Source organism: Hemitrygon akajei, unplaced genomic scaffold (assembly GCF_048418815.1).
Source record: "Hemitrygon akajei unplaced genomic scaffold, sHemAka1.3 Scf000072, whole genome shotgun sequence".
In the NCBI taxonomy this organism is placed as follows: Eukaryota; Metazoa; Chordata; class Chondrichthyes; order Myliobatiformes; family Dasyatidae; genus Hemitrygon; species Hemitrygon akajei.
The window spans coordinates 2,275,668-2,303,100 of record NW_027331958.1 but is presented as its reverse complement, the minus strand read 5'-3'; the positions used below and the strand labels follow the sequence as shown (position 1 = coordinate 2,303,100).

At 47.7% G+C, this 27,433-nt stretch overlaps 1 protein-coding gene across 1 annotated transcript in view; it reads right to left on the bottom strand.

The window, feature by feature from the left end:
- Positions 1–27,433, bottom strand: part of LOC140722209 (pancreatic secretory granule membrane major glycoprotein GP2-like) — a 71,688-nt gene that overhangs the window by 17,706 nt on the left and 26,549 nt on the right. Inside the window, exons 2-5 of the mRNA XM_073036998.1 lie at positions 22,728–22,777; positions 11,844–11,991; positions 8,300–8,376; positions 7,455–7,608 (exon numbers count right to left, since the gene is read on the bottom strand). Of these exons, the coding sequence (XP_072893099.1) occupies positions 7,455–7,608; positions 8,300–8,376; positions 11,844–11,991; positions 22,728–22,776 (428 nt within the window). The 5' untranslated portion in view covers position 22,777. The remainder of the gene's footprint in view (positions 1–7,454; positions 7,609–8,299; positions 8,377–11,843; positions 11,992–22,727; positions 22,778–27,433) is intronic.

The following is a 27,433-nucleotide window of genomic DNA, read 5'->3' as shown; positions in this document are numbered from 1 at the left end:
CTATCTGAAGGGATCAGGGTCATCAGTCTGACCCTCTCCGAAAATAACCGAGCCACACTGATTGAAACTCTGACCCTACCGTGTAACCAGCCTGAGTACAGCCAGGAACATCGACCCTCTGGAACGACCGTCTCGGGAATCTTCCATCCTCCGGAACTGAAACAACAATCAGAGAGTCAGTCCCTGATCTGAGGGAGTTTATTCACTCAGAGAGACATAGGAAATTACACTCACCCTGTCCATACCCTGTCTCTGGTCAATAACCCCCCCAATCCTGGGAATTTCCTCTCTGTTTTACCTCCCCCTTGTCTCTACCCCGAGAATGTGTGATCTCTCCTCTCCCTGTATTTACTCCCCATCTCAGTGTAGTCACTGATGATCCCGGTCTCCCTGCATTTCCCATTCACACGCCCCTTGTTCCCCTGTTTACATTCCCCTTCTGTGTCCAGTTCCTCAGTGATTATCTCCTCACTTTACCTGTTAAATCTGTACCATCCCACATCAAGATTACGATCACCCATCCATTGTCCACCGGTACACTCAGTGTTGGAATAATTCGTGCTCCTCCAGGGCTGATCCAGGATGGTGTGGTTTACACATGGATCACCGAGTGTGGAGTCTGTGACTGAGGAACAGAACGATGTTCAGTGTTAATGTACAGCTCACGTTCCCCATCCTCTTTCTCTGCCAACCACAGCCCCCATCTGCACTTCCACCCTCAGCAACCCCTGGGCACCAATAATTATTTTTATTCATCAAAGGGAAGGTGATGGTGTTGGTGAGCTGACTTCTTGAACAACTGCAGTCCTTGATGTGTGGGGACACCCACAATGATGATCCGGAGTTCCAGGGTTTTGACCCAGTGACACTGAAGGAACAGCAATGTACTTCCAGGCACGACAGTGTGTGACTTAGAGGGAAACTTCCAGTCACTTTGCCATCCCCCAACTATGGCTTCCCCTCAGCATCCCTCTGGTCGAGCCCCTCTCTTCATCCCACACCCCATACCTTCCCTCCCAAACTCACATCTGATGTCCTTCTGCTGCCCCCGTCTCTGTCACTTCCTCCCCACTCTTGCTCCTCTCTCCCTTCCCACTTCCCTTCTTTCTAACTGTTCCTGAGTCTTTCCTCTCCTACCTCTCAATTCACCTTCACTCTTTCCCATTCCTTCCACTCCCCCCTTTACAATCTTCACGTGGTCCCCATGTGTGGCAGGGCAGACCATGGACGTGCTTCTGGTCAGCTCATTATAGGAAGGATGTGGAAGCTTTCGGGAGCATGTGGAGGTGATCTACCAGGATGCTGTCTGGATTAATATCTTAGGATAATCGTCTAGAGTGAGTTCAGTCTTATGATAATCGACTGAGTGAGTTCAGTCTTATGATAATCGTCTAGAGTGAGTTCAGTCTTATGATAATCGACTGAGTGAGTTCAGTCTTATGATAATCGTCTAGAGTGAGTTCAGTCTTATGATAATCGTCTAGAGTGAGTTCAGTCATATGATAATCGACTAAGTGAGTTCAGTCTTATGATATTCGTCTAGAGTGAGTTCAGTCTTATGATAATCGTCTAGAGTGAGTTCAGTCTTATGATAATCGACTGAATGAGTTCAGTCTTATGATAATCACCTAGAGTGAGTTCAGTCTTATGATAATCGACTGAATGAGTTCAGTCTTATGATAATCGACTGAGTGAGTTCAGTCTTATGATAATCTTCTAGAGTGAGTTCATTCTTATGATAATCTTCTAGAGTGAGTTCAGTCTTATGATAATCGACTGAATGAGTTCAGTCTTATGATAATCACCTAGAGTGAGTTCAGTCTTATGATAATCGACTGAGTGAGTTCAGTCTTATGATAATCGTCTAGAGTGAGTTCAGTCTTATGATAATCAACTGAGTGAGTTCAGTCTTATGATAATCGTCTAGAGTGAGTTCAGTCTTATGATAATCGACTGAGTGAGTTCAGGCTTTTCTCTTTGGAGTGAAGGAGGTTGAGAGGTGACAAAGAGGTGTACAAGACAGTAATAGGCGCAGATTGAGTAGACAGCCAGAGACTTTTTCCCAGGGCAGAAGTGGCTAATAATAAAGGGCATAACTTTACAGGTGAATGGAGGAATGTATGGGGTCGATGTCAGAGGTATTTTCTTTGCACAGAAGGGTAGTGGTTGCATGAAATGCCCTTCCCGGGGTGGTATAGAGTCAGATACATTAGACTTACACTCTTTCACCCAACCCTCCCCCCCCCATACTCCAGTGTCACTGGGGAACGGTGACCTACCTGTACAGTACACAAGTTTACCATGATGGGGTGTCGGCCACAGCCGATACACAAAGTAACCGGAGCAGTTTTTCACCCTGATCTCCCATCCTCTTTCTCTGCCAATCACAACCCCCATCTGCACTTCCACCCTCAGCAACCCCTGGGCAACAATATTCATTATTATTCCTTGAAGGGAAGGTGGTGGTGTTGGTGAGCTGACTTCTTGAACTGCCGCAGTCCTTGATGTGTGGGGACACCCACAATGATGATCCGGAGTTCCAGGGTTTTGACCCAGTGACACTGAAGGAGCAGCAATGTATTTCCAAGGCATAGGGAGGTTCGGAGCTGGCGACACTAATGATCCTGTTTATTTTTCGATGTTATAAACAGCCTATGTTTCTTTTTCTTATTTCTGTTTTTTTTTTCGTTTTAACTTAGTTAATATTGGTTAGGTTAGTTTTTTTTGGGGGGGTATATGTTTTTGTTTTCTTTCTTTTTTGGTTTTTTTCTCTATTTTTTGTCATTTTGGTTAACTCAATTTTTTTTTTGTTAACTTTACACTTGCATTTTGAACATCCATGGGAGGTTTATTTCCTTTGCACTAACTGAATATGTAATTATATATGTTTTCTGTTAGCAATGTAATTTTAACAATAATGCACCAACACTATGTATATCCATTAATTTGATAACAATAAAAAAATTGAAAAAGAAATATATTTCCAAGGCACGACAGTGAGTGACTTAGAGGGAAACATCCAGTAACTTCGCCATCCCCCAACTATGGCTTCCCCTCAGCATCCCTCTGGTCGAGCCCCTCTCTTCATCCCACACCCCATACCTTCCCTCCCAAACTCACATCTGATGTCCTTCTGCTGCCCCTGTCTCTGTCACTTCCTCCCCACTCTTGCTCCTCTCCCCTTTACAACTTCCCTTCTTTCTAACTGTTCCTGAGTCATTCCTCTCCTACCTCTCAATTCACCTTCACTCTTTCCCATTCCTTCCACTCCCCCCTTTACAATCTTCACGTGGTCCCCATGTGTGGCAGGGCAGACCATGGACGTGCTTCTGGTCAGCTCATTATAGGAAGGATGTGGAAGCTTTCGGGAGCATGTGGAGGTGATCTACCAGGATGCTGTCTGGATTAATATCTTATGATAATCAGCTGAGTGAGTTCAGTCTTATAATAATCGACTGGAGTGAGTTCAGTCTTATGATAATCGACTGAGTGAGTTCAGTCTTATGATAATCGTCTAGAGTGAGTTCAGTCTTATGATAATCGACTGCGTGAGTTCAGTCTTATGATAATCGACTGAGTGAGTTCAGTCTTATGATAATCGACTGAGTGAGTTCAGTCTTATGATAATCGGCTGGAGTGAGTTCAGTCTTATGATAATCGACTGAGTGAGTTCAGTCTTATGATAATCGTCTGGAGTGATTTCAGTCTTATGATAATCGACTGAGTGAGTTCAGTCTTATGATAATCAACTGAGTGAGTTCAGTCTTATGATAATCGTCTAGAGTGAGTTCAGTCTTATGATAATCGACTGCGTGAGTTCAGTCTTATGATAATCGACTGCGTGAGTTCAGTCTTATGATAATCGACTGCGTGAGTTCAGTCTTATGATAATCGTCCAGAGTGAGTTCAGTCTTATGATAATCGTCTAGAGTGAGTTCAGTCTTATGATAATCGACTGCGTGAGTTCAGTCTTATGATAATCGTCTAGAGTGAGTTCAGTCTTATGATAATCGACTGAGTGAGTTCAGTCTTATGATAATCGTCTAGAGTGAGTTCAGTCTTATGATAATCGACTGCGTGAGTTCAGTCTTATGATAATCGACTGCGTGAGTTCAGTCTTATGATAATCGACTGCGTGAGTTCAGTCTTATGATAATCGTCTAGAGTGAGTTCAGTCTTATGATAATCGACTGCGTGAGTTCAGTCTTATGATAATCGTCTAGAGTGAGTTCAGTCTTATGATAATCGACTGAGTGAGTTCAGTCTTATGATAATCGTCTAGAGTGAGTTCAGTCTTATGATAATCGACTGAGTGAGTTCAGTCTTATGATAATCGTCTGGAGTGAGTTCAGTCTTATGATAATCGTCTGGAGTGAGTTCAGTCTTATGATAATCGTCTAGAGTGAGTTCAGTCTTATGATAATCGACTGAGTGAGTTCAGTCTTATGATAATCGACTGCGTGAGTTCAGTCTTATGATAATCGTCTAGAGTGAGTTCAGTCTTATGATAATCGTCCAGAGTGAGTTCAGTCTTATGATAATCGACTGAGTGAGTTCAGTCTTATGATAATCGTCCAGAGTGAGTTCAGTCTTATGATAATCGTCTAGAGTGAGTTCAGTCTTATGATAATCGACTGAGTGAGTTCAGTCTTATGATAATCGTCTAGAGTGAGTTCAGTCTTATGATAATCGACTGAGTGAGTTCAGTCTTATGATAATCGACTGATTGAGTTCAGGCTTTTCTCTTTGGAGTGAAGGAGGTTGAGAGGTGACAAAGAGGTGTACAAGACAGTAATAGGCGCAGATTGAGTAGACAGCCAGAGACTTTTTCCCAGGGCAGAAGTGGCTAATAATAAAGGGCATAACTTTACAGGTGAATGGAGGAATGTATGGGGTCGATGTCAGAGGTATTTTCTTTGCACAGAAGGGTAGTGGTTGCATGAAATGCCCTTCCCGGGGTGGTATAGAGTCAGATACATTAGACTTACACTCTTTCACCCAACCCTCCCCCCCCCCATACTCCAGTGTCACTGGGGAACGGTGACCTACCTGTACAGTACACAAGTTTACCATGATGGGGTGTCGGCCACAGCCGATACACAAAGTAACCGGAGCAGTTTTTCACCCTGATCTCCTGTTTCTTGTCACAGGGTTTTTTATCCTTGCTGAAGCAGACAGTCCTGGTCACCTCCCCCTCTCCCACGTTGGGATGGGGACCTGGAATGAGATTTATAAACACTGTAAAATGTACCCGGTCCCACAGTACAGCGGGGAATGTGAATCAGGACCCACTGTAAATCAGTGGTTCACATCCCACGGTTTCAGTCCGCAATGATCTGCTATTTTCACACTCCCCACCCCACCCGCCCTGTGGCAGAACCTGGTCTTCGAGACCGGCTCCTGTTGGGGAGCTCCTGGGGTTTCCAGGGGTTTAGTCTGGTAAAAAACCTTCCTCTCATATTGTGACTGACAGCAGGTGAGTCTCTGACACAGTGTGGTAGACTGAGAAGTCCCACCCCTGATATGACTGACATCTGGTGAAGCGCTATCCCTAATATTCCCGACCTCAGGTTCAGATGCAAAGCCCAGACTGAGCCACTGTAAAAATTTCACCGACATTCAGAGAATTCACCTGCTCTGAATCCATGGAACCACAGCCCAACTCCAGGGAAACTCCAGGAAGCTGGAACTCCTCCACTGGACTCCATGAGGATCCAGGGCCAGAGTGTGGTCTGGGTAACTGTGGGAAGCCCTCTCAGGCAGTTTGAGTTCTGTGTTTGTATGTGAAGGGATCTGGGTCATCAGTCAGACCCTCTCTGGAAATAACTGAGCCAGGCTCTGACCCTACCGTTTAACCAGCCTGAGTTCTTCCCGCAGCAGCAACCCTGTGGAATGACCGTCTCGGGAATCTTCCATCCTCCGGAACTGAAACAACAATCAGAGAGTCAATCCCTGATCTGAGGGAGTTTATTCACTCAGAGAGACATGGGAAATTACACTCACCCTGTCCGTACCCTGTCTTTGGTCAATAACCCCCCACAATCCTGGGAATTCCCTCTCTGTATTACCTCCCCTTCTCTCTACACCGTGAATGTGGGATCTCCCCTCCCCCTGTATTTACTCCCCATCTCAGTGTAGTCACTGATGATCCTGGTCTCCCTGCATTTCCCATTCACACACCCCTTGTTCTCCTGTTTACATTCCCCTTCGGTGTCCAGTTTCTCAGTGATTATCTCCTCAGTTTACCTGTTAAATCTGTACCATCCCACTTCAAGATTTCGATCACCCATCCATTGTCCACCGGTACACTCAGTGTTGGAACAATTCGTGCTCCTCCAGGGCTGATCCAGGACGATGTGGGTTACACACGGATCACCGAGTGTGGAGTCTGTGACTGAGGGACAGAACGATGTTCAGAGTTAATGTACAGCTCACGTTCCCCATCCTCTTTCTCTGCCAACCACAACCCCCATCTGCACTTCCACCCTCAGCAACCCCTGGGCACCAATAATTAATTTTATCCATCAAAGAGACGTGAGTTTCAGAGGCTGAGCCAGTGTATAACTGCCCATCCAGAGGTTCCCTTGAGAAGGTGGTGGTGGTGGCCTGTCCTTGGCCTGTTGCAATCCTTGATGTGTGGGGACACCCACAATGATGTTAGGGAGTTCAAGGGTTTTGACCCAATGACACAGAGAGAACAGCAATATATTTCCAAATGTTTGGCTTAGAGAGAAACTTCTAGAAGTCTTCAACCCCACAACTATGGCTCCCTCTCAGCATCCCTCCGCCCCTCCACTCCCCTCTCTTCATCACACTCCCAAGACCTTTCTCCCCTCCCCACCTTTGGTCTCCCTTCACTGCCCCTTCCCCTGTCACCTCCTCTCCACAGCCCCTCCTCTCCTCCTCTGTCCATCCAGTTTTTCCCCTCCTACCCCTCCATTGTCCTCCACTCCTTCGCATTCCCTCCCCAGACCCCTTACAAAATTCATGTGGTCCCCATGTGTGGCAGGGCAAATGTGGAGGTGTTTCTGGTCACCTCATTCTAGGAAGGATGTGGAAGTTTTAGAGAGTGTGTGGAGGAGATTCTGCCTGGATGAATGATAATCGACTGAGTGAGCTCGGGCTTTTCTATGTGGAACAAAGAAGGATGAGAGGTGACTTGATAGAGATGTACATACAGTAAGAAGCACAAATTGAGTAAACAACCAGAGGCCGTTTTCCTAGGTTGGAAGTGGCTCATACCAGGGGGCATAATTTTAAGGAAATTGGAGGCAGGTATAGTGTGGATGTCAGAGGTAATTTCTTTGCACAGAAGAAGGGTGGTCAGTGCATGAAATGCCTTTCCCAGGGTGATGGTAGAGTCAAATACATTAGACTTTCACTCTTTCCCCCAACATCCTCCCCCCTCCCACACTCCAGTGTCACTGGGGATCTGTGACCTACCTGTACAGTACACAGCATCACCCAATGGTGTTGGTTTCAGCCAATACACAAAGTAACCGGAGCAGTTCTTCACCCTGATCTGTTGTTGCTTGTCACAGAGTTTATTACCCTTGCTGAAGCAGACGGTCCTGGTCACCTCCCCCTCTCCCACGTTGGGATGGGGACCTGGAATGAGATTTATAAACACTGTAAAATGTACCCGGTCCCACAGTACAGCGGGGAATGTGAATCAGGACCCACTGTAAATCAGTGGTTCACAACCCACTGTCTCAGTCAGCGGTGATCTGCTGTCTTCAGAATTCCCACCCCACCTTCCCTGTGGCAGAACCTGATCATGTTGGGGAGGTCCTGTGGGTCCCAGGAGTTTAGTCTGGTCACAAAAATATATTAATGGTGTGACTGACAGAAAGTGAGGTCCTGACAGTGTGATTGGCAGAAGGAAAAGCCCCGCCCCTGGTGTAATTGACATTTGTTGAAGCTCCACACAGATACTGTAAAACCAGGTGAAGCCACACCGCTTATATGACTAACATTCGGTGAAGCCCCACCCCTGATGTTCCCAAACTCAGGATCAGCTGCAAAGCCCAGATTCGGCCACAGTAAAAATTTCACCGACATTCAGAGAATTCACCAGCTCTGACTCATGGAACCACAGCCGAACTCCTAGGGAACTCCAGGAAGCTGGAACTCCTCCACTGGACTCCACGAGGATCAGAGACTGGAGTGTGGTCTGGGTAACTGTGGGAAGTCCTCTCAGGGAACCTGAGTTCTGTGTTCGTATCTGAAGGAATCAGGGTCATCAGTCTGACCCTCTGCAAAAATAACCGAGCCCCACTGATGTCAACTCTGACCCTACCGTTTAACCAGCCTGGTTTCTTCCCAGAGCAATGTTCCTGTGGAACGACCGTCTCGGGAATCTTCCATCCTCCGGAACTGAAACAACAATCAGAGAGTCAGTCCCTGATCTGAGGGAGTTTAGTCACTCAGAGAGACATGGAAAAGTGCACTCATCCTGGCTCTGGTCAATAATCCCCCCAATCCTGTGTGACATCAAAATGGCACTAAACACCGACTCCTTTGCTTGCATCTTTGGAAACAACTCTATTTCTATTTTTAACATCTCTTCTTTCCTTTCAAGGTTCTTTTGAAGACCCTGACCAGGAGTTACACACAGACCTGTTCTTTGCAGGAGTGGGACCCGCTCTGAGGGTCTCACGCCCAGCTGCCTTTTGATACCTCAAGAACGCAGACTGGAAGGCAAATGTGCCTTCAGGGTTCTGGATTTTCATGGCTCTGGAGACGTGCTGATTCTAGGCCGGTGCCCCTGACTGAAAAATTGCAGGAGAACATGGAACATCAAAAGCAGTGGGTTAGCTGTGCCTTCTCGGTGCCCACCCTTTGGGCACAAAGCTCGGAAAAAGCAACACAACAGACTTTTAACATCGTGAATCAGCAAGTTTTTTAATTATGTCTCCCCTCTCACTGTGAAATGGCGACACCTCTTTTTCCCTTATTAGTGGGAGAGACAGAGCCAGTGGTATGTTGAACACCTGGTGAACGAGTAGTCTTTGGGGTACTGCAAGTCTGTGTCTTTATTGAGGCTTTGCTGCCCACTCGAGTGCTTGGTGAGGGGGACGCCGATGTTTTTTAGCTGGTTGGGGATTTGTGGGGTTGTTGTCTTCCTGCTGCTTGTGCATGGAAGGGGGAAGCCAGGGGGGCTTTGGGGTTCTAACGTTTTAACTATCATTCATTCTTTGGGGCCCTTCTCTGTTTTTGTGGATGGTTGCAAAGAAAAAGAATTTCAGTATGTATATTGTCTAATTTCTCAGACATTAAATGTACCCTATTGAAACCTATCCTGGGAATTCTCTCTTTGTTGTCTCTACCCCGAGAATGTGGGACCTCCCCTCTCCCTGTATTTACTCTCCATCTCAGTGTAGTCACTGAATATCCCGGTCTCCCTGTATTTCCCATTCACACACCTTTGTTCCCCTGTTTACATTTTCTTTCTGTGTCCAGTTTCTCAGTGATTATTTCCTCACTTTACCTGTTAAATCTGTACCATCCCACTTCAAGATTTCCATCATCCATCCATTGTCCATCGGTACACTTAGTGTTGGAACAATCGGTGCTCCTCCAGGGCTGATCCAGGACGATGTGGTTTACACACGGATCACCGAGTGCGGAGTCTGCGGCTGAGGGACAGAACGATGTTCAATGTTAATGTACAGCTAACGTTCCCCATCCTCTTTCTCTGCCAACCACAACCCCCATCTGCACTTCCACCCTCAGCAACCCCTGGGCACCAATAATTATTTTTATCCATCGAAGGGACATGAGTTTCAGAGTCTGAGCCAGTGTTTAACTGCCCCACTAGAGGTGCCCTTGAGAAGGTGGTGGTGGTGGTGAGCTGACTTCTTGAACTGCTGCAGTCCTTGATGTGTGGGGACACCCACAATGATGTTTGGGAGCTCCAGCATTTTGACTCAGTGACACTGAAGGAACAGCAATGTATTTCCAAGTGTGTGGCTTAGAGAGAAACTTCTAGAAGCCGTCATCCCCACAACTATGGCTCCCTCTCAGCATCCCTCCAGTCTCCTCTCTTCATCCCACTCCCAGACCTTATCCCCTCCCCACCTTTGACCAGCCTCTACTACCCCTTCCTCTGTCGCCTCCTCTCCACACCCCCTCCTCTCCTCTTTACACTTCCCTCCATGCCAGTCTTTCCCCTCCTACCGCTACATTGTCCTCCACTCTTTCCTATTCCCTCCCTTGACCCCTTACAAAATTCATGTGGTCCCCATGTGTGGCAGGGCAAATGTGGAGGTGTTTCTGGTCACCTCATTCTAGGAAGGATGTGGAAGTTTTAGAGAGTGTGTGGAGGAGATTCTGCCTGGATGAATGATAATCGACTGAGTGAGCTCGGGCTTTTCTATGTGGAACAAAGAAGGATGAGAGGTGACTTGATAGAGATGTACATACAGTTAAGAGGCACAAATTGAGTAAACAACCAGAGACTGTTTTCCCAGGGTGGAAGTGGCTCTGCCCTTCCTGGGGTGGTATAGAGTCAGATACATTAGATTTTCACTCTTTCTCCTAACACCCCCCCCCCCTACACACTCTAGTGTCACTGGGGATCTGTGACCTACCTGTACAGTACAAAGCATCACCCAATGGTGTTGGTTGCAGCCGATACACAAAGTAACCGGAGCAGTTTTTCACCCTGATCTCCTGTTTCTTGTCACAGGGTTTTTTATCCTTGCTGAAGCAGACGGTCCTGGTCACCTCCCCCTCTCCCACGTTGGGATGGGGACCTGGAATGAGATTTATAAACACTGTAAAATGTACCCGGTCCCACAGTACAGCGAGGAATGTGAATCAGGACCCACTGTAAATCAGTGGTTCACAACCCACAGTTTCAGTCATTAATGATCTGCTGCCTTCACATGAGGAAGACGCTCCCTGGGGAAGAACCTGGACCCCAAGACCAGCTCATGTTGGGGAGGTCCTGTGGGTCCCAGGAGTTTAGTCTGGTCACAAAAATATATTAATGGTGTGACTGACAGCAAGTGAGGTCCTGACAGTGTGATTGGCAGAAGGAAAAGCCCCGCCCCTGGTGTAATTGACATTTGTTGAAGCTCCACACAGATACTGTAAAACCAGGTGAAGCCACAGTGCTTATATGACTAACATTCGGTGAAGCCCCACCCCTGATGTTCCCAAACTCAGGATCAGCTGCAAAGCCCAGATTCGGCCACAGTAAAAATTTCACCGACATTCAGTGAATTCACCAGCTCTGACTCATGGAACCACAGCCGAACTCCTAGGGAACTCCAGGAAGCTGGAACTCCTCCACAGAGACTGGAGTGTGGTCTGGGTGACTGTGGGAAGTCCTCTCAGTGAAACTGAGTTCTGTGTTCGTATCTGAAGGAATCAGGGTCATCAGTCTGATCCTCTGCAAAAATAACTGAGCCCCACTGATGTCAATTTTGACCCTACCGTTTAACCAGCCTGGGTACTTCCCAGAGCAATGTTCCTGTGGAACGACCATCTCGGGAATCTTCCATCCTCCGGAACTGAAACAACAATCAGAGAGACAGTCCCTGATCAGAGGGAGTTTATTCACTCAGAGGGACATGGGAAATTACACTCACCCTGTCCGTACCCTGTCTCTGGTCAATAACACCCCCACAATCCTGGGAATTCCCTCTCTGTTGTACCTCCCCCTTGTCTCTACCCTGAGAATGTGGGATCTCCCCTCTCCCTGTATTTACTCCCCGTCTCAGTGTGGTCACTAATGATCCCGGTCTCCCTGCATTTCCCATTCACACACCCCCTTGTTCCCCTGTTTACATTCCCCTTCTATGTCCAGTTTCTCAGTGATTATCTCCTCACTTTACCTGTGAAATCTGTACCATCCCACTTCAAGATTTCCATCATCCATCCGTTGTCCACCAGTACACTCAGTTTTGGCACAATCTGTGCTCCTCCAGGGCTGATCCAGGACGGTGTGGTTTACACATGGATCACTGAGTGCAGAGTCTGTGACTGAGGGACAGAACAATGTTCAGTGTTAATGTACAGCTCACGTTCCCCATCCTCTTCCTCTGCCAACCACAACCCCCATCTGCACTTCCACCCTCAGCAACCCCAGGGCATCAATAATTATTTTATTCCCCAAGGGGATGTGAGTTTCAGAGGTTGAGCCAGTATTTAACTTCCCCACCAGAGGTGCCCTTGAGAAGGTGGTGGTGGTGGTGAGCTGACTTCTTGAACTGCTGCAGTTGATGTGTGGAGACACCCACAATGATGTTTGGGAGCTCCAGCATTTTGACTCAGTGACACTGAAGGAACAGCAATGTATGTCCAAGTGTGTGGCTTAGAGAGAAACTTCCAGAAGCCGTCATCCCCACAACTATGGCTCCCTTGCAGCATTCCTCCAGTCTCCTCTCTTCATCCCACTCCCAAGACCTTATCCCCTCCCCACCTTTTGTCTGCCTCCGCTCCCCCTGTCGTTTCTTCTCCACACCCACTCCTCTCTCCTTTCCCACTTCCCTGCATCCAAGTTTTGCCCCTCCTACCCCTCCATTATCCTCCACTCTTTCCCATTCCCTCCACCGACCCTTTACAATCTTCCCGTGGTCCCCATGTGTGGCACAGCAGATGTTGGGATGGTTCTGGTTACCTCGTTCTCGGACCAGCGATGTATCTCCAAGTCACAGCAGTGGGTGGCTCGGAGGGAAACTTCCCCACCCCGTAATTATGGCTGCCTGTCAGCATCTCTCCTCCCCTCCAGTCCCCTCTCTTCATCCCACACTCCAGATCTATCTGCCCCTTCCCCGTTGCCTACTCTCCCCTTTTCCTCTTCCATCTATCCCAGTCTATCCCCTCCTACTCCTCCATTCTCCTTCACTCTTCCCCATTCCTTCCTGCTGCCAACCCCCTTTACAATTTTCATGTGCTCCCCACGTGTGGCAGGAGGGACCGGGTTGGGTGGTTCTGGTCACCTCATTATTGAAAGGATGTGGAAGCTTTAGAGAGGGTGCAGAGGAGATATACCAGGGTGCTGCCTGGATTAATGTCTTCTGATAATCAACTGGGTGAGCTCAGGCTTTTCTCATTGGAACAATGCCGGATGGTAAGAGGCACCGATTGAGTCGAGAACCAGAGACTTTTTCCCAGGGTGGAGGTGCCTCATAGCGGGGAGCATTGTAAATTGTCCTGTGATTTGCCTACAATGAAATCAAGGAATTGTTGGAGGGGCAAGAAGGATCTGTTCCACGCTGTATCCCAATGAATAAGTAAATAGTTAATTGCAAAGGGCATAATTTTAAGAGGATTAGAGGAAAGTATAGACTGGATGTCAGAGGTCAGTTCTTTACACAGGGAATGGTGGGTGTGTGAAACACCCTATCAGGGGTGGTGGTAGTAGAGTCAGGTATAACAGGGTTATTTAAGAGACACTGAGATAGGAATTGACGTTATCCACACTGGTTCAGGAACCTGATGGTTTGAAGGGTAGTGTGGGACCCAAAGCTCTTGTACCTCCTTCCCGATGGCAGCAGTGAGAAGAGAGCATGGACTGGATGGTGGGGTCCTTGATGATGGATGCTGCTTGTAGATGTGTTTAATGGTGGGGAGGGCTTTTCCTGTGATGGACTGGGCTGGATCCACTACTTTTCTGATCTTGGTCATTCGTCTTTCCAATCCAGGCTGTGATACAACCAGTCAGAAATACTCCCCACTGTGCATCTATAGAAGTTGGTCAAAACTTTAGTCAAGTCAAGTAATTTTTTATTGTCATTTTGACCATAACTGCTGGTACAGTGCATAGTAAAAATGAAACAATGTTTTTCAGGACCATGGTGTTACATGACACAGTACAAAAACTAGACTGAACTGCGTAAAAAACAACACGAAAAAAAAACTACACTAGACTACAGACCTACCCAGGACTGCATAAAGTGCACAAAACAGTGTAGGCCTTACAATAAATAACAAACAGGACAGTAGGGCAAGGTGTCAGCCCAGGCTCTGGGTATTGAGGAGTCTTATAGTTTGGGGGAAGAAACTGTTACATAGTCTGGTCGTGAGAGCCCGAATGCTTCGGTGCCTTTTCCCAGACGGCAGGAGGAAGAAGAGTTTGTATGAGGGGTGTGTGGGGTCCTTCATAATGCTGTTTGCTTTGCGGATGCAGCAGGTGGTGTAAATGTCCGTGATGGCGGGAAGAGAGACTCCGATGATCTTCTCAGCTGACTTCACTATCCGCTGCAGGGTCTTGCGATCCGAGATGGTGCAATTTCTGAACCAGGCAGTGATGCAGCTGCTCAGGATGCTCTCAATACAACCCCTGTAGAATGTGATGAGGATGGGGGGTGGGAGATGGACTTTCCTCAGCCTTCGCAGAAAGTAGAGACGCTGCTGGGCTTTCTTTGCTATGGAGCTGGTGTTGAGGGACCAGGTGAGATTCTCTGCCAGGTGAACACCAAGAAATTTGGTGCTCTTAACAATCTCTACTGAGGAGCCGTCAATGTTCAGCAGGGAGTGGTCGCTCCGTGCCCTCCTGAAGTCAACAATCATCTCTTTTGATTTGTTCACATTCAGAGACAGGTTGTTGGCTTTGCACCAGTCCATTAGCCACTGCACCTCCTCTCTGTAAGCTGACTCGTCATTCTTGCTGATGAGACCCACCACGGTCATGTCATCGGCGAACTTGATGATGTGGTTCGAGCTGTGTGTTGCAGCACAGTCGTGGGTCAGCAGAGTGAACAGCAGTGGACTGAGCACACAGCCCTGGGGAGACCCCGTGCTCAGTGTGATGGTGTTGGAGATGCAGCTCCCGATCCGGACTGACTGAGGTCTCCCAGTCAGGAAGTCTAGGATCCAGTTGCAGAGGGAGGTGTTCAGGCCCAGTAGGCTCAGCTTTCCAATCAGTTTCTGAGGGATGATTGTGTTGAATGCTGAACTGAAGTCTATGAACAGCATTTGAACGTATGTGTCTTTTTTGTCCAGGTGGGTTAGGGCCAGGTGGAGGTCGATGGCAATGGCGTCGTCTGTTGAGCGGTTGGGACGGTACGCAAACTGCAGGAGGTCCAGTGAGGGGGGCAGCAGGGTCTTGATATGCCTCATGACGAACCTCTCGAAACACTTCATGATGATGGATGTGAGTGCAACGGGACGGTAGTCATTTAGGCAGGAAACTGAAGACTTCTTCAGCACGGGGACGATGGTGGCGGCCTTGAATTACATTGGAATGGTGGCACTGCTCAGGGAGATGTTGAAGATGTCAGTGAGAACATCTGCTAGCTGGTCTGCACATCCTCTGAGCACTCTACCAGGGATGTTGTCTGGTCAGGCAGCCTTCCGTGGGTTGACCCTGCACAGGGTGCTTCTCACATCAGCCACGGGGAGACACAGCACCTGGTCATTTGTAGGACTTCCTCGCTGCCACGTCATTTTCTGCCTCAAACGTGCGTAGAAGTTATTCAGCACATCTGGGAGGGAGGCATCACCCGCACAGTCCTGGAAGTGGCTGTGGATTCTGTGGGCATGTGCACACATTGCCCCTCTGATGGCCTGGGACAGTATGGCCCTTGCTTTTGTTAGGGCTGCCTTGTCGCCTGCGCTGAAGGCGAAGTCACGGGTCCTCAGCAGCACGCGCACCTCCGCGGTCATCCATGGCTTCTGGTTAGCACGTATAGTGATGGTCTTGCTGATGTAGCTGGTCACTGATGCTGTGTACTCCTCTAAGTTGGTAGATTTGCCATCGGTTGCAGCCTCTCTGAACACGTGCCCGTCAGTGTGCTCAAAACAGGTGACGGACTGAATCTGTGCAAACTTCTCAGAAAGTAGAGGAGCTGCCATGCCTTCTTTGTAATGACACTTACATACTGGTCCCAGGACAGATCCTCTTATCGTACAAGATGTCTGTTCAAGAGTCTGATGACAGTGGGGGTGGAAGCTGTCCTTGAGCCTGGTGGTACGTGCTTTCAGACTTTTGTATCTACTGCCCGATGGGAGGGGAGATGAGAGAATGTCCAGGGTGGGGTATTTGATTACGCTGGCTGCTTTACTGAGGCAGCAAGAAGGGTAAACAATGTCTGTCTCTATTTCTAATATTCTAATAATTTGCGTTTTAATGATCTAATAATAATCAGTTTATAATAATAAATTATAACTGAAGACACAGTGGATTTTTATAGATGTACTGTGGAGAGCATTGTAACTGGTTGCATTACTGTCTGATATGGAGATACCAAAGCACAAGATGGAAAAAAGCTACTGAGGGTTGTAAACTCAACCAGCTCCATCATGGTCAATGGCCTCCCCACCATCGAGGGCATCTTCAAAAGGCCAGGTCTCCTCATGTCCTTCAACAATCTCTGGTCTTCGAATATTCTGCAGAGGCCTGAACTCTAACTCGTCCATATCCACGTTACTGAACTCTAATCAGACCTCCAACGTCTCACTCTGTCTGCAAAACCAGCACTATGAACTCATAAAAACAACTAAATCTGAGGCACACTCTAGACGGCAAGCACAACAGGGTGCCATCTTGACCACCTATTGTACAACACTCCCCAGACACCATCTTGACCATCTATTGTACAACACTCCCCAGACACCATCTTGACCATTGATTCTACAACACTCCCCAGACGCCATCTTGACCATCTATTGTACAACACTCCCCAGACACCATCTCGACCATCTATTGTACAACACTCCCCAGACGCCATCTTGACCATCTATTGTACAACACTCCCCAGACACCCTCTCGACCATCTATTGTACAACACTCCCCAGACACCATCTCGACCATCTATTGTACAACACGACCCAGACGCCATCTTGACCATCTATTGTACAACACTCCCCCGACACCATCTTGACCATCTATTGTACAACACTCCCCAGACACCATCTCGACCATCTATTGTACAACACTCCCCAGACACCATCTCGACCATCTATTGTACAACACGACCCAGACGCCATCTTGACCATCTATTGTACAACACTCCCCAGACACCATCTCGACCATCTATTGTACAACACGACCCAGACGCCATCTTGACCATCTATTGTACAACACTCCCCCGACACCATCTTGACCATCTATTGTACAACACTCCCCAGACACCATCTCGACCATCTATTGTACAACACTCCCCCGACACCATCTTGACCATCTATTGTACAACACTCCCCAGACACCATCTCGACCATCTATTGTACAACACTCCCCAGACACTATCTTGACCATCTATTGTACAACACTCCCCAGACACCATCTTGACCATTGATTGTACAACACTCCCCAGACACCATCTTGACCATCTATTGTACAACACTCCCCTGACACCATCTTGACCATCGATTGTACAACACTCCCCAGACACCATCTTGACTATTGATAGCACAACACTCCCCAGACACCATCTTGACCATTGATTGTACAACACTCCCCAGACACCATCTTGACCATCTATTGTTCAACACTCCCCAGACACCATCTTGACCATCGATTCCACAACACTCCCCAGACACCATCTTGACCATCGATTGTACAGCACTCCCCAGACACCATCTTGACCATTGATTGTACAACACTCCCCAGACACCATCTTGACCATCTATTGTACAACACTCCCCTGACACCATCTTGACCATCGATTGTACAACACTCCCCAGACACCATCTTGACTATTGATAGCACAACACTCCCCAGACACCATCTTGACCATTGATTGTACAACACTCCCCAGACACCATCTTGACCATCTATTGTTCAACACTCCCCAGACACCATCTTGACCATCGATTCCACAACACTCCCCAGACACCATCTTGACCATCGATTGTACAGCACTCCCCAGACACCATCTTGACCATTGATTGTACAACACTCCCCAGACACCATCTTGACCATCGATTGTACAACACCAGCTGGGTATCATCTTCAATTGGTCAGTGGACGTAAATAGTGTGGAACGGGTTGGGAGGTGATGGGTGGAGAGAAGCTGTCAACATCACTGAAGGTCTATTTTGGGAAGAAGGAGAAGGAGAAGAAGAAGGAAAAGAAGAAGGGGGGGGAGGCATCCTGCTGCAGATGAGAGAGGGAGAGAGACATGATTTAATATTATGGCTTTAGCTGATTGTTTACCTTTGCTCCAAAGACACTCTCTTTGCCTGCTTGTAAGATTCTTGCTGAGACAGCAAGGCGGCACCAGGTGATGGTCAGCCGGTACCCCGCAAGGGGAGATAAAAAGCAGGTCTGCGAAGATACCAGCAGACACACCACGGGACACTGAAAGAGCGTTGGGCACCCACGTGAAGGTGGGGGTTTGGAGGATCGATTCGGGGGAATCGATCAGAGGCTCACGGTGTGTGAAGGTGCAGCTAGTGGGGGCTTGTGTGTGTGTCCAGCCTCGCCTGGTTGACAGGCTTACCACTGAAGAAAGGTTGTGCCTGGTATGGTCACAGTTGGTGACTGCAACAGGAAGACAACAGGAAGATCGACGGCAATGGCAACACCTCTCGCTCTTTCTCGCTCTGTCTCTCCAACGTTACACCAGAACTACCTCGACCTAAACTAAACTGAACTGAACTCTTCATCATCGTAAGACTATTCATTTACCCCTAGACTTTGAAAGAGCTTGGCTTTGATTCCTATTTCCACACTTCTGTATTTATCATTGCTAATCTGTTTTATATATATTTTCATCTTACAGTACTGTATTACTTAGTTTACTAATAAACACTATTAGTTACAGTAATACCAGACTCCAACGTGTACTCCATTTCTGCTGGTTTGGTAACCCGGTCACAGGGTACGTGACAAACTGTGGCCTCCTTCCGGGAATTTGAACGTCAAATTGGGGGGCTGTTGAATTGATTGGGTAAATTCCCTTATTTAATTTGGTGTGGAAAAACAGCAGAAATGGAGTCTGAGGTTAATAAGTTTGTGGCAGATCCAACCCCTGAGGGGCTGGACGAGGCTAAGTGGGATGTACTGGTGGGAATTGCTCGTAAGTTAAAGATTAAGGTGACCACTGAAATGAAGAAGGCTCAGGTACAGCTGTTAATAGCACATCATTACGTAGCCGAGGGGAAATTCGAGGAGGAGGCATTGGAGATGTTTGTTGAGGGTAAAGCACTTACTGAGGCTGAGGTTCAGCTTCAGGGAGATAAAATGAAGTACGAACATGAGTTCCGAATAAAACAGCTGGAAGCAGAGGTAGAAAGACAGAGAGTGGAAGTGGAAAGACAGAGGGAAGAGGCAGAACGACAGAAAGAGGAAAGGGAAAAAGAGAAGCAGTTTGAGCTGGCAAAGTTAAAGGCAATGCAGGATGGGGGGATGAGTGCCAGACCTAGTCAAGGGGTTCAAGGTTAGTCAGGAGGTTAAGTTGGTTCCCCCATTTGAGGAGATGGATGTCGATAGGTATTTCCTACATTTTGAGAAAGTCGCTGTGAATCAGGACTGGCCGAAGGAGAAGTGGGCTGTTTTACTGCAGAGTGTACTTAAGAGGAAGGCCCAGCAAGCCTATTCGGCGTTGTCCACAGATGAGGCAAAGAATTACGAAGTAAAAGGGGATATACTGAGGATTTATGAGTTGGTTCCGGAGGCATTTCGGCAAAGGTTTCGGAATTTCAGGAAACCATGGGACCACACGTATCTAGAGTTTGTCCGTGAGATGCTGTGATCACTGGTGCACCTCGAAAGGGGTCAATGGGGATTTTGACAAACTGAAACAGCTGATGCTGATTGAGCAGTTTAAAAGCTGCGTCCCTGAGGGTATGAGGACCTATCAAGATGAGAAAGAGGCAGAAACCCTGGCCGCAACTGCCAAGTCAACAGATGAGTACGCTTTAACTCACAAGGGAAAATTTTCTCCAAGTAAGAGCTAGAGGGGTAGTAGGGATGTTAGAGAGAGCCCTCCGGCTAAGTCAGAGAGTAAGCAGGGGACGAGCAGAAAGGGTAAGGAGGATGAGAAGCAGTCTGGAGGGAAGTTCCCCAGTTTTACGTGTTATAATTGTGGGAAAGCTGGTCACATAGCGCCTAAGTGTTTTGCTCCCAAAAGAGATAAAGGAAAGGGAAAGGCAGCAACCCCAACTGCATGTATTAAGCCAGCTGAAATGCTGCTAAAGGAGGGGGAGTCAAGCCAAGTTCAGGAAGGATGTGAGAAATTTCTTTCGACCGGGTTGGTATCTGGACAATAGCGATACCTCTGTCAGGCTGCTGTTTATTGATTACAGCTCAGTGATCAACACCATCATAGCCTCAGTAACAATCAACAACCTCCAAAACCTCCCTCTGTAACTGGATCCTTGACTTCTTCATCAGGAGACCTCAGTCAGTGCAGATGGAAAATAACATTACCTGCTCACTGACAATCAACACTGGCTCACCTCAAGGATGCAAACTCAGCCCACTGCTCTATTCTCTGTCCACACCAACAACTGTGTGGCTCGGCACAGCTCAATCACCATCTATAAATTTGCAGATAACCCAACTATTGCTGGCAGAATTTGAGATGGTGACGAGAAGGCATACAGGAGTGAGTGGATCAGCTGGTTGAGTGGTGTCGTAACAACAACCTTGCACTCAACGTCAGTAAGACCAAGAAAATGATTGTGGACTTCAGAAAGGGGAAGTCAAGGGAATACACACCAGTCCTCATCGAGGGATCAGCAGTGGAAAGGGTGAGCAGTTTCAAGTTACTGAGTGTCAACATCTCTGAAGACCGATCCTCAGACCAACATATTGAGCCAATTATAAAGAAGGCCCAACAGTGGCTGCATTTCATCAGGAGTTTGAAGGACTTGGTCTGACTCCAAATACACTCACAAATCTCTACAGATGTACAGTGCAGAGCATTCTAACTGGTTGTATCACCATCTGGTATGGAGGGTCACAGCACAGAAACAGAAAAAGGTGCAGAATACTGTAAACTCAACCAGCTCCATCATGGACACAAGCCTCCCCAGCATCGAGGACATCTTCAAAAGTAACACCTCAAAATGGCAGCATCCACCATTAAAGACCCCCATCACCCAGGACATGCCTTTTTCTCCTTGCTACTGTCAGGGAGGTGGTACAGGAGCTTGAAAACACACACTCAACGCTTCAGGAACAGCTTCTTCCTCTCCGCCATCAGATCTCTGAATCGACAATTAACCCATTTACATCACTGTAAAAACTTTATTGCTCTCTCTTTGCTCAACTTATTTTTTATTTAAATATATTTCTTATTGTAATATAATAGTTTTTATATTGTGTTGTAGTGTACTGCCATAAAACAACAAATTACATGACATATACCAGTGATATCAGACCTGATTCTGATCAATTGAACCCTTTCCTCCTACCCAGCTCTCCATTCCTCTACCATCCATGTGCCTATCTATGAGTTTCCTTACATGCCCTATCAAATATCGAAAGGCTGGAGAGAGTGGACACAGAGACGTGTCCGAGAGTGGAGGAGTCTCGGACCAGAGGGCACAGACTCAGAATACAATGACATCCCTTTAGAACAGAGAGAAGCAGGAATTTCTTTAGCCAGAGGGTGGTGAATCAGTGAAATTCATTACCACAGACGACTGTGGGGTCACGTCATTGGGGATACACTCAATGGCCACTTTACTAGGTACACCTGCACACTTGTCCATTAATACAAATATCTAATTAGCCAATTACACTCTGCACATAATAAAGTGGTCACTGAGGGCACACAGTGACACTGATTCCAAGAGCAACACACACAAAATGCTGGATGAACTCAGCAGGTCAGGCAGCATAGACGGAAAAGAATAAACAGTCAACATTTCAGGCTGAAAATCTTCATCACGACTGGAAAGAAGGACTGGGGAAAAAAATGATGGACTGATCCTCTTGCTTTCCAGTCCTAATGAAGAAACTTGGTCCGAAATATTGACTGTTTACTCTTCTGCATAGATGTTGCCTGGCCTGCTGAGTTCCTCCAGCATTTTCTGCCTGTTGCTATTCACGGGGCAATTTATAAAGACCAATTAACTGACTAACCAGTACATCTTTGGACTGTGGGAGGAAACCGGATCACCCAGAGGAAACCCACAGAGGGTGGTACGTATGCAGAATGAGCTGCCACTGGAAGTCATTGAGACAGGTATGGTAATGAAATTTAAAAGGCACCACAGCCCCACTGTGATGCTTGCCTCGGTAACGTCACCTAGCTCCGCCCCTGACCCAGTCTGTCTCTCGTTCACACCGTCAGCCACCTCCCACTCCTGCACTCTGCTCTCCACACACTCTGCTGGCTGTGCCTGAAATTGTCCCGAACCCCTTCACCCACCACGATTCACTAATCTGGTTAAGTAACATACAACCCAACTTTGCTTTCACATCCCAACATAGCCTCAGCACTCCCTTCCAGTGTAATCTCCTCCAGTCTCTTAACACTCCCTCCAGTCCCAGCCTCTCGAAGTGTAATCACTGCATTTCCAGCCGTGCCTTCTCCTCAGTCTTCAAGCCTGAAATTCTCTGCTGACACCTCTCTGCCTCCCCATCTCCCTCCACTCCCTACTGTTGTTTTACCAAACCGGGTATCTGGACGTTTCTGATCACCAGCTCTAATGCCGTGTGTCCCGGTGTCAAATTGGATTCATAATGTTCCCGAGGTCCCTTCAGTACTTTTCCCCCATTAAATACAGGCTGTCTCTGCTCGTCTACAGAAACAATAAATAACATCTACTTCCTCTTACTGTACACAGCATGCAGTTTGTCCCTACAAGACATTACTCACCCAGAAAACCCAGGATCAGCAGCACAACCCTCAGTTCAGCCGGTGACATTCTGGAAATGAAAGACTGGAATTAACTCAGTGAGAAATGACACACTGGGGCTGAGGACAAGGTGTAAATGGGGATGGGAACTGAGGATCGAAAGGGATATCCACCTCCAGTGGGATAGATTCATCACTCCCTCACTGAGACCCCACAGGCACAGATGAGATCTCACTCAGTGAGACTTCACTCACTCCCGTACTGAGACAGCAAAGACAGAGATGAAACCTCCCTCAGTGAGAACCCACAGAGGTGAGATACCCCAGAATCCCCACAGGAGGTGAGATCTCCCTCTCTCCCTCACTGTCCCCACATGAGATCTCCGTGACTGAGACCCCGGACAGAGCTGAGAAATCCCTTTCTGAAACCTCACAGATGGATGAGACAGAGGAGCTCCATCTACCTTCATTTATTTACACACTCCCTCTCTCTCTCTCTCTCTCTCTCTCTCTCTGCAACACCCACACACAAACACAGAACACAAGACAAATTTCCATGTTCGATCAGTCTTGGGGATGTCTACTCACGTGTGACTCCCGATGAGGTGTTGCTGTGTGAACTGGAGGGAGATGGGACCACCTACAACCTCCTCACTCTCTGCTGTGAGTGGCGTCAGACACAGCGACAGGTCAACGACTACTTTCCGCACCGGCTTCTCGAAGCAATGAAGCCAGCGCAGGGCAGTGGATCAGTTGATGTATGATTGGAAAAAGTATGCAAAGCAAACAAACATCATCTAGCCTGAGGCTCTGAAATGAAGAGCCTATTGTTCCCAGTCAGAGAGCTTCCTCTAACAACCACAGTGATGGGTAGTATTGAGCAGAGGGACAGGAATGGACACAGGTGCTAGAGAGGAAATAGTCACAGGATTACTGTTGCCAGGTTTATAATGGGTCAGTATTGTGGAGTGGAAGGTGTAGATCGTCTGTAATGGACAGAAGACATTAGAGGGGGAGTGGACACAGGATAAACCCCCGGTCAGGTTGGCAATGTGTCAGTAACGGGGAGTGGACCGTATACAGGGTCGGTAATGGAGAAGGAATTTAGAGGGAATTTTATGAAAGATGCAAAGATGTTTATACACAGATGCAAGTGTGTAGTCACACTGGTCCACCATCGGGTGTTTATCTCAGACTGCAGGAAGGGGCAACAGTAGTTAGGAGGGCAAATGGCACATCGACGATTATTGTATGGAGGGGTGTTGGTCAGAGTCATGGAGTACTACAGCATAGAAACAGGAATTTTGGCCCATCTAGTCCAATGCCATCCTGCTCCTCTGCCTCGCCCTATCTCCCTGCACCCAGTCCATAATCTTCCATACCTCTCTCACCTCATCTACCTGTCCAAACTTTTCCTAAATGTTACAATGGAATTTGTATCTACCACTTCCATTGGCAGCTTGTTCCACTCACACCACCCTCTGAGTGAAGATTGCCCTCTGATTCCACTAAAATATTTCATCGTTCCCACTAAACACACTAATGAATAAATTCCTAATGGATTCAAACTCTCCCTGTAACTCCCGTCCTCAATTCCTGGCAACATCCTTGTAAATTTTCCCTGCATTCTTTCAAGATAATTGATAACTTTCTACATTACTTTGAAATCAGCTTCATTACTATCTTTTAACCTAGTATGCATGGAAAGCGTGCAAGGAGCTGGCCCAATTTGAACCCGGTACCACTTGCCTTGAGGTCTGGTGAAGATGTCACTACACTGCCGGCTGGCTAATCATGCCATTAATTTCAAGACAATTACAGAGCAGTAGTGGTCTGGTCCTCATGTTGACATTCGAAGTTCAAGAGAGGGTCTGGCAAGTGTGGATTGGGACAGGGGTTTTTTTCTCCGGCAAAGGTATGCTTGGTAAGTGGGAGGCCTTCATATGTAGAATTTTGAGATGCATGTTCCTCTCAGAATAATAGGCAAATGTAAGAGGTTTTGGGAGTGTTGGTTTCCGAGAGATATTTCAGGTCCTGAGTAAGAAGACGGGGGTGCAAAGTGAGGAGTAGCAGGAAGGAACAAATCAGGTACTTGCGGAGTATAAGAAATGCAAGAAAACACTTAAGGGGGAAATCAGGAGGGCTAAAAGAAGTCATGAGGTTCCTCTGGCAGACAGGGTGAAGGAGAGTCCCAAGGGCTTCTACAGAGAAATTAAAAGCAATAGGTAAGCAAAGGATAAAATTGGTCCTGTTGAAGATCTTCTGTGCATGGAGCTGAAAAAGGTGGGGGAGATCTTAGATGGATATTTTGCATTTGCATTACTTAGGAGACAGACATAGAGTCTGTAGAAGTGAGGAAAAGCAGGGAGGTTATGGACTGTACACACATTACTGACTTAATGCAAATTAGTCTGGGTAAATCTCCAGGGCCTGACGAGGAGTTCCTGTAGACTTTGTGGGATGATGCAGCAGTAATTGCCGGGGCCCTAGCAGAAACATTTAAAACACACTCAGCAACAGGTGAGGGCTGGAGGATTGGACGATAGGGAATATTGTTCCATTCGTTAAGAAAGGCTCCAATAATAAACCAGGAAATTATAAGCCGGTGAGCCTGACACCAGTAGTGGGTTAAGTTATTGGAAGGTATTTGGATGGACTGAGACTGATTAGGGATGGTCAGTATTACTTTGTGTGTGGTTGGTTGTGGTTAACCAATCTCACAGAGTTTTTCAAGGAAGTTACCAGGAACGTTGATGAGGGCAAGCCAGTGGACTTTAGCACGGCTACATGGACTTTAGCACGGCCTTTAAATAGGTCCCACATCGCAGGTTGGTCAAGGAGTTTCAGTCTCTTGGCTTTCACGATGAGGTGGGTAATTGGATTAGACATTGGCTTCACGGGAGATCCCAAAGGTGGCTGCCTCTCTGACTGGAGGCCTGTGACTAGTGGTGTGTGCCGCAGGGATCAGAGCTGGGTCTGTACTTGTAAATGTCTGCCTCTCTGAGTGGAGGCCTGTGACTAGTGGTGTGTGCCGCAGGGATCAAAGCTGGGTCTGTACTTGTAAATGGCTGCCTCTCTGAGTGGAGGCCTGTGACTAGTGGTGTGTGCCGCAGGGATCGGAGCTGGGTCTGTACTTGTAAATGGCTGCCTCTCTGACTGGAGGCCTGTTACTAGTGGTGTGTGCCGCAGGGATCGGAGCTGGGTCTGTACTTGTAAATGGCTGCCTCTCTGACTGGAGGCCTGTGACTAGTGGTGTGTGCCGCAGGGATCGGAGCTGGGTCTGTACTTGTAAACGGCTGCCTCTCTGACTGGAGGCCCGTGACTAGTGGTGTGTGCCGCAGGGATCGGAGCTGGGTCTGTACTTGTAAACGGCTGCCTCTCTGAGTGGAGGCCCGTGACTAGTGGTGTGTGCCGCAGGGATCGGAGCTGGGTCTGTACTTGTAAACGGCTGCCTCTCTGAGTGGAGGCCCGTGACTAGTGGTGTGTGCCGCAGGGATCGGAGCTGGGTCTGTACTTGTAAATGGCCGCCTCTCTGACTGGAGGCCTGTGACTAGTGGTGTGTGCCGCAGGGATCGGAGCTGGGTCTGTACTTGTAAACGGCTGCCTCTCTGACTGGAGGCCTGTGACTAGTGGTGTGTGCCGCAGGGATCGGAGCTGGGTCTGTACTTGTAAACGGCTGCCTCTCTGACTGGAGGCCTGTGACTAGTGGTGTGTGCCGCAGGGATCGGAGCTGGGTCTGTACTTGTAAATGGCCGCCTCTCTGAGTGGGGGCCCGTGACTAGTGGTGTGTGCCGCAGGGATCAGAGCTGGGTCTGTACTTGTAAATGGCCGCCTGTCTGAGTGGAGGCCCGTGACTAGTGGTGTGTGTCGCAGGGATCAGAGCTGGGACTGTACTTGTTTGTCACCTATTTCGACAAATTTGCGAATGACACCAAGATTTGGGCTGTAGTGGAGAATAAGGAAAGCTATTAAAGCTTGCAGCAAGATCGAGACCAGCTGGAAAAATGGGATTGAAATTGGCAAATGGAATTTAATGCAGACAAGTGTGAGGTGTTGCTCTTTTGTAGGACATTCCAGGGTAGGGCTTACACAGTGAGCAGTAGGTCACTGAAGAGTGAGGTAGAACAGGGGGAACCGGGAATACAAATCCATAATTCCTCGAAAGTAACATCACTGGTAGATAGGGTCATAATGTGCTTTTGGCACATTGGCCTTCATAAATCACTGTATTGAGTAAAGGAGTTGGATGTCCTGTTGAAGTTGAAGATGTGGTGAGGCCCAATTTAGAGAATTGTGTACAGTTCTGTTCAGCTACCTACAGGTCCGATATCAACAAGATTCAAAGAGTGCAGAGAGAATTTACAAGGATATTACCAGGACTTGAGGACCTGAGTTACAGTGAAAGGTTGAACAGGTTATGACTTTATTCCCCAGAGTGCAGGAGAATGAGGGGAGATGTGACAGAGGTTTATTTATCCTATCCATACCCCTCACAATACAATATTATGGAGAGGGTAAATGTAAACAGAGCCTGAACTGTTTCAGGGGAACACGAGAGGGATCTTCTTCACTGAGAGAGGCGAGAGCGTGGAACAAGCTGCCAGCAGAAGAGGTGGATGCACGTTCGATTTCAACATTCAAGAGAAATGTGGATTGTACGAGGGTGGGAGGGGTACAGAGGGTTCTGGTCTGGGTGGAGGTCGATTGGACGAGGCAGGTTAATAGTT